At 35.8% G+C, this 8,162-nt stretch overlaps 1 protein-coding gene across 2 annotated transcripts in view; it reads right to left on the bottom strand.

Annotated features, from left to right (window-relative positions):
• The window catches only part of ed (hemicentin protein echinoid), a 245,265-nt gene continuing 237,103 nt past the window's right edge, over positions 1-8,162 (bottom strand). For both annotated transcript variants that reach the window (XM_072299770.1, XM_072299771.1), the window contains exons 13-15: positions 7,849-8,004; positions 7,076-7,237; positions 1-6,693 (exon numbers count right to left, since the gene is read on the bottom strand). In XM_072299770.1, the coding sequence (XP_072155871.1) occupies positions 6,512-6,693; positions 7,076-7,237; positions 7,849-8,004 (500 nt within the window). In that variant the 3' untranslated portion in view covers positions 1-6,511. The remainder of the gene's footprint in view (positions 6,694-7,075; positions 7,238-7,848; positions 8,005-8,162) is intronic.

The following is an 8,162-nucleotide window of genomic DNA, read 5'->3' as shown; positions in this document are numbered from 1 at the left end:
TTGTTCTAATTATACGTTTATTTCAGTTCTAGCTATATACATCAGTTCGTTTAAAATTCAAATAAAAAATGCATAAATTCAGTTTCTAACTGTACTGCTGTCTTTCTGCTTTGCAGTGCTTGTCTGGTCAAACATAACAACTAGGTAATGGTTGTCGTAATAATCTTAATGTCTAAAAATAAAATCAAGGGCAAAAGTCATCCTCCTTTGACTGGGAAATACAATCCAAAGAAGTAGAGCAATACTTTCTAGAGACACATTCCCCCTTCCAAATGAGTGTTACAAAGCGATCAAACAACAAATGTACTTGAGTCGTCTGCAAAGATCTAAAGAAGGTGCAAAATTTAGGGGAAGATACCAACTGAGGGAGGAACCAATGTTGCACAAAAGAAAATTCATGTGAAACATTGGCAATGTCTTTTCGAAAAATATCTTCACTTGCAGACTGTCAACAAACTTGTACTTTTTAGTGTCTAATGGTGAATAAACTAAGCAGATTCTACAAACTTGGGTAAAATAATATTCAAACCCACGAAAACACCCACTTGTACATTGTAATTTTCAATATTTTGGTCTGTTGTCAGGGACGGACTGGCCGGGGTGGCGATGGGGCGATCGCCCCACTTTCATCGGCCAAAAGGGGCCCCGGAGGAGCCCCTTTTGGCCGATTTGAAGGGCCGTATTTCGCCGTTTCGAAGAAGCGCCCGAGGGCTTTTTCGGTTCGTCCTCGAGAAAGGGCCCCGAGACTCCTGAGAGGACAGGACACTTTATTGCCGATTCGGAGAGCGCCCTGAAGGAGCTTTTTTATGCCGTATCTAAGGGCATTGCATTTTGAGAGCCCTTTTTTCTGATTCGAATAAGTCCAAAGGGGTCCTTTTTTGCCATTTCGGAAGAGCCCTGAAGGACTCATTTATTGCCGATTCGAAGAAGACTCGATGGAGCCTTTTTTTGCCGCTTCTAAGGACCTTAAAAGAGCCCCTTTATCTGATTCAAAGGAGTCCTTTTTTTTCGTTTCCAAGGGACCATTTATTGCCGATTTGAAGAGGCCTTGATGCGGTTTTATACCGCCTCTAAGGACCTTCAAGGCACCGGGCTCTTTATCGCCGATTCGACAAAAGGGTCCTTTTTGCCGGGGGCCCTTTGGTACTGATTCAGAGAGGCCTTGAGGGCGCATTTCTATGCAATTTTGAACTTTGGAGGCCCCTAGTAGGGAACCTTCCCTACCTTCCTCAAGGGATTTCGTAGGGGCCTTCGGCGATTTTTCCCCCTTTAGCGAAATCCATAATGGGGGCTGTCTATATAATAACGTAACGCAGTTTTTCCGATTTATTTACCCCCATCCCCCTTCCGTAACGCATCGTAACGCAAGCTCGAACCATCCCCCCCCCCCTCAAAAAAAATAAATAAATACGTAACACAAGCCTCGCCCCTCCCCCCTATTTTGGTCAGTTTTTTAAATTAACAAGGAAAAAAAAGGTCTTACGGCAAAAAAGAGTTACGTAACGTTGGGCTTGACCCCCCTCCTCCCCCCTTAATACGTTACGTATTGTATGGGCAGCCCCAATGACTTTTTTCTAATTCAAAAATTCCCGCGACATAAGGCCTCTTTTGACACAGACGCGCGTGCGAGTCGATTCCTACAAATACCATAGGGCTACTTGCGAAAACTGCCTCCATTGCGCCTATAAAATCTTGTTTGAACAGTCAAGTCAAACTGGCCACTTTAATGGTTTATTACTTATCTTTAGGTATGCTTTAACCTTACCATGCACCCAAGTTACCTGTGAGCGAGTATTTTCGAAACTAAAACTTATTAAAACGCGGATTCGATCGCAAATTGGGCAAGAACTACTGACTTACTTGATGTTATTGTACGTAGAAAGAGATTTGACCAAATCTATTGATCACGAGATAATAATCAACTTGATCGCGGCAACCTCAACAGAGTTAAAAAGGCTGTTAATGGCGTAAAACTGTGTTTCTATTTCCTGTTTAATTAACACAATAATTTTCAAAGTGTCAGATTTTTGTCAATTTTTTGTTTGTATTTTTATTTTCATTTTTATTTTTATTTCGATGGCTAAATTCTGAAAACACGTATCTCGGAATCCGCATAATTAACTCATGAACCCTGAGACTCATAAGGATACACGCAAAACATGAGCATCCTTACGAGTCTCAGGGTTCATGATGCGGATTCCGAGTTACGTGTTTTCAGAATTTAACCATCGATTTATTCATTCATTACGTGTCATTTAACTAGTAAACGGCACTGATTTTTCTATGAGCAGAGCGAAGAAAGGATCCAATAAAACGTTCAAAAAAAATTAAGACAGTTGTCAATTTTGGCGGCTAAAAAGTACATTTAAAAAAAAAACAAACGAACGAAAAAATCCGAACTGTGTTTTTCAGAATATGTGTTCTTTGTAGACTGTCACTATTACTATTCTACTTGATTCTATGTATCTTCTGTATACTAATTTAGCTTTGGCACAATTTTTCGTTGGAAGAGGAAAATAAAAGTTGAATTCCAAGTATACAACGGATTCTCATTTTTTCATCCAGTTTAAGAAAATATACTAAGTTTTGCATTTCTGGTCTCTTTTTGGATAATGTTTCAAAAATAATATTAAAGAATAGGGTCTGAAATAGCGTAAAATTCATTCTAAAATAAGGGCCTAATTTTCAAAATTTTCCGGGGGAGAGCCCCCGGACCCCCCTTCTACTGGGGGGCCCCCCCAGACCCCCCTAGGGGCCCGCCCCATACTTTATTTAGGGCCAGTCCGCCCCTGTCTGTTGTTGTAAAATATCAGTCTGAAATCAAGACTCACTGGAGAACCTGAAATAGTATACTGCCACTGATGAACTGATACTGCAACATCCATAAAACTTTGAAACTAATCTTTTATCCTTAAGACTGCTTATAACAATATATATCGTGCGTGTGTCATAAAGTTGTGTTCAAAATTGTAATAAAAATTATTACTTAAAACGAAAGGATCAACGATTGATGTGGCAAAGAATGAGGACACCATAATATAAACTCTAATCGTGGATACATAACATCATCTGTTATGTATTTCAAAAAGAGGAGACTACTTTCGTTTGATTACAATGTAAGAATTCGGCGATCATGTCAATGTTATTAATTTCAGCAGACTTAGGGCTAATAATCAAAGTAAAGTTCTGTATCACTGGTGACTGACTCATCTCAGTACATAGATGAGATAAAAATGCAATTAATCTTCTCTAAAAATTCAAGTATGTTGACAGCATTCTTACTATCAGTGAAAACGTCATGTTGACTAGCAGACATACAAGCATACTCTGAATAGTGGAGAATTTTGAACATATATACATACATTTTTAAACACTTGAGCACTTTAAAAAGCTTAATAAAAGGTTCCGTACAGGGAAAGGGCTATGAACTAGAAAATTGATGAACAAAATGCATCAAGAACAGCCTAAATACACTTTTCATACAGTATTAACATATCAAACAGGTAATGTACAAAATTTACACTTACAAAAAAAACCCTAATTACAACACGGCAACTTGAAAGCAACACTGATATCAACAATGGGTAAGGGTTTGAAGTATCTTGATCATTTTCTTTCCGAAAACAGATCCTTTTTCTTCTGCTGGGTGCAAACTTTAATTCAATTGATTCATTAGACGAATTCATTTTAAAAAAAACAGATCCTTTTTCTTCTGCTGAGTGCAAACTGTAATTCAATTGATTCATTAGGCGAATTCATAAAAAATAAAACAGGAAGTCAAGAGTCAGTTTAATTAAAAAATTAGGTCTTGTTCTTCTGTAATTTTAGAGGGAAGAAAATCTGCAAGAATCTTCTTAAATTCATAAAAGTAAGGGATAAAATTTGACATTTCAGAATGAGTGGCTAACAATAGTTTGCATCACACACATTAGATCACATCGATGGCTAAAGTGCGAAACCACGTATCTCTGTTAGCGACGTTGCAGACTTCCAGTCATACTTTATTTTTTCTTTGGAAAACAAGTCAACTTATTTTCTTGAAAACTTCTTTGATTTGTCTTCTTTATTAACAGAATATTCCACAGAAATTTCAAGCTACATAGTTGACTTGTTTTTCTTTGAAAAAATAAAATAAGACCAGAGATTTGAAACACCACAATAGACGGACATGGTTTCGCACTTTAGCCATCGATATGTAAAATTTAGTTGAATTCTTCCAATCTTCCCAGTAAAATATTCAAGGATAAATCTCAGCCTTGTTTCGCAAAGTTGAGAAATCAAGAAAAATAGCACCAAAAACTTCAACTAGACGCAAGATTTAAATAAGAGAGTAAAAACTACTATCATCTAAATGCGTACAAAAATATTCCCAAAAATTCAGGGATCCGAGTTACTTAAAATAAAAGAGGCTGAGACAAAACATCAAGGTATCGAAAAGAAAATCAAACTTGGACGCAAGCCTAAATTAAAAATTAAGATAATACTGAACTGATGTGATCAAAGTGTCAACTTTATGGCACAAGCTATCTCTTCGAAATCTTAAAATTAATCGTCAAATATGTGAAGTATCTAATGTCTGGCAGTGACAAGTGTTGCAAATTGGAGAGGGGGCTTGAACTCTTGTCATTTAAGCTCACAACTCGGTTAAAATAGTACAAATTAAAACCTATTTGGGCTCTGCAGCTTTGCTGCAAACAATTAGTTTGTACAATGCAATCAGTGACCTGAAAATTTTTTGGCTACTATTTTGATGATTTCTTTAATGCTGCACTGGCATTTGAGTCAATAATCTTTGCCAGTATTGAATACAATCTCCTGATGAGGGATGAAATTTTCAGGTCTATGGGAACGTTTGAAATTCTGCCTTCTTTCTTTCAAAACAAGAAAAAAAATAAAGACAAGTTTCTTTCCCTGTCCAATTCAGTCAGACAGATTACAGTTTTAAAAGACGGAGAAATAGGGATCTCAAACATCATCACATGAGCATTGGAACAATTAAGTAGTAACTTTACAAATTTACAATAGATTACAGGTCCCGGTAAAAGGGAGATTATGTATACGTTTGTACAAAATACTGATCAACAACGATTCGCAGAGTCAAGGTACGAATCCATCGTAAGAAAAATAGCTACCTAGATAAATTACAAGAAAAAACATGAACACTAGTATGTATTTACCATCGACGGAAAATAAAAGAAAAGAACACTAACATAAGAAGAGAGTCATTCGGACAGAGATTAATGATGAGACGAATTAGGCAGTGAGAATGAGAGCCGCTTCATGCGCTATTCGAGACTGCAGGAAGACTTTTCGGCAGTTATCAAATATTGCTTATTTTACATTGGTAGGTCACAGAATCATTGTGCTTCAAAATTCAATAAGAAGATTTTTGGAGAGAATATCTACAGTCCTTCAGAAATTTAGCTTCTTTTTTTTTTTCATTTTGTTTTTAAATCCTTGAAAAACTCAGAACCCTCGGGTTCTAACAGGAGAACTGATAATCAGAGTAAACTTTTTTATTGTGATAGATTTTACTTATGGAACAAACATTATTGACAAAGCCTGTAATCATCTCTGCAAAATAGAAAAATACCAATCTAAAATGGTTAAATTTTTACAGGTATTTATCAGATACATACGGAGAAAATATCTGAATAAAAACAAATTATGGTTAATTGAATTTAGGACTGAGCAAGTTAAGATTCTGAATGAATACAGATCATTCTACTCAAAGAGAGGAGAAGAAAAGAAAATACAAATATTCTCTGTTTTATCTCTAAGTGCACACAAAATTGATGAAATTTATCATTTTTCTAAAATGCGCATTCATGCAAATTTTCATTTTGTTAATGGATTGCTGCAAAATTATTGTCAATTAACAGAATCTATCAGGAGGCAAGAATCAAGAAAATAAACTTAACAATGACTAGCCTTAAAAACCCTTTCAGAGGAGCAAATGAGTGCTTTAATAATTCCTCGCTGTCTTTAGATACTATTAAAATTAGATCCTACCAGTTTTGAATAAAAATTTTTTTATAAATCAAATTGCACGAGAGGAACATTTTTGGATCAGAAGAAGTTTTCGCCACAAAAATACAGGGATCTCTAAAAGGGCTTGAACTTCCAAAAATGTCCACTGAAAGTAAAATTTTGATCAGTGGAACTGATCTTCAAAAGTTCTGTACCTAAGTACTAAGTTGCGAGCGTCTCAAAAATCACTTCCGAATAAATGTGTCATCATGTTCCATAATATCTAAAATTAAGTAACATAAAATGATAAAAATTTGTTTTATAAAAACAAACAAAAACAAATGAATGAGCCTAATATGTTCCGGTTTCCAAGAGGGAAACGGTATGATTGCGAGAAATAAATAAAAATCAAAAGTCAAAAAATAAAAATTTTGATGAGATCTTGCGGTTGTTGACGAGCGAGAAGGGTTCAAATCAACAAAAACAAATTCATATCCTACAGGCAACTGACGCATCCGGTGCATCAAGTTTACGAATGCAGCTATACAATTATTTCACGTATAATTCGTCTATTCCTTGAGTTCGGTGTCGAATACCCAGATTCGAGGCTTTCGTCAAATGACATTGAGAGGTGTTGTTGAGGTTTCAGATTTTCTTCACTGTCCATTAATTGATGATCCATGTATGGATCTGGCAGGCCACTCACATCATGGTATGGTGAATCTAAACAAAACAAAGAGATATTGTCAGTATTTTCAGAGTAGCACAACATGATATAAAAAACTCATCACTGGAAATAACAAATCAATTTTACATAAAAGCAGCATTCCAACTATGAAGAGCGAATAGTTTCCTGGCTATTTTTACAATTAGGTTTGTTTTTCAAGGACTTTTCAAAGAACTTTGAAATTTATGCTTTATTTCCTAACTTCCCAAGGCTGCAGATACTCAGTACAGCCTCCAAAAGTTGTTTTCATCGCACTTGCTCATTAATACGTATAGAATAAGAGATAATACTAGTACTAAATGAAAGAAAATAAATAAATAAAGATGTGGAATTTTGTCATAAAAACCTGACAATGATTTGAAAAGATTGCTTGCTCACCTATACTACGTAAATGGCCTTGGTGAGCCTTGTTGGGAGCAGCATAATCTTGTCGAGATGGTGCGTTACTGCCGTAGTCTGGGGTTTGGGATGTCAAGTGTGGGTAAGGAGCATAATCATCAACAGTGCCGTATCCACCATGAGTTAGAGGGTCATATCCACCTATTGAGCACACAATAAAAAGTCATTAATAAAAATTCCGATTTATTTCTTCCATTTCAACAATAAAAAAAAACTCTGCTTTTACATTGGAGACTTCGTAAGATTGATCTTCAGAGATTGCTCTAATACTTCAGAGAGCCCAAGCCTGTATCCACTTTAAATGAACTTGTAAGAATTTGAGAAGAGCAAGATTTTGTGCAAAATCTAGTTTTATCGCAGTCTTTGCAAAAAAGTTTTAAAAGATAAAATTATAATCCACATAATTATTCAATTTTTAAGCAGGCCGAGAGTGAATTTCCTTTATGACTGTATATATTGTTACCAATATTTATAACTTTTTCAGCCATCTCACGATTTTTAGTAAATGACTGCTTTACTTTAGAGTGTCTTGGTTGAGGAGAGTTCAGTGTGGACAAAAAAATCTGTCAAGAAAAATCGTGAGATGGCTGAAAAAGTTGAAAATATTGGTCTCCAATTTTCATTTGATTTGATTGATTGATGATAGAAATTTCCAGAGGGATTTAAACCAGACATAATGATACAATTTTTAGAATGTTATGTGCAACTATGTTCTGAAAGAAACCCTGTAATGTTAAATTGAGATAATTTACCATAATGGTTGGTCCTGTCGGCAATATGATGGTGGTGGTCTCCAGCCGGTGAATTTGCTGCCTGCATTTTCATCTGCCATAACGAGTCCTGCGAGTTCACTGAACCGCCGTTGTTTGAGTTGGAATAACTGTTTTCCATGTAAGCCATGTTCACCCCTGCAACATAAAATTTAGAACATGAAAAATCCATTGCCTTGAAACTAAAGTGTGAGCCAACAATGAACATTCAATGCGATTTTGTTCCATCTGGAATTTTCATCAAGCATACTAGTTATAGCAAACATTGAATCTATTCAATCTTAAAATCAGAGAAA

This window comes from Bemisia tabaci, chromosome 4 (assembly GCF_918797505.1).
Source record: "Bemisia tabaci chromosome 4, PGI_BMITA_v3".
Taxonomy (NCBI): Eukaryota; Metazoa; Arthropoda; class Insecta; order Hemiptera; family Aleyrodidae; genus Bemisia; species Bemisia tabaci.
This window is presented reverse-complemented; position numbering and strand designations above follow the sequence as displayed.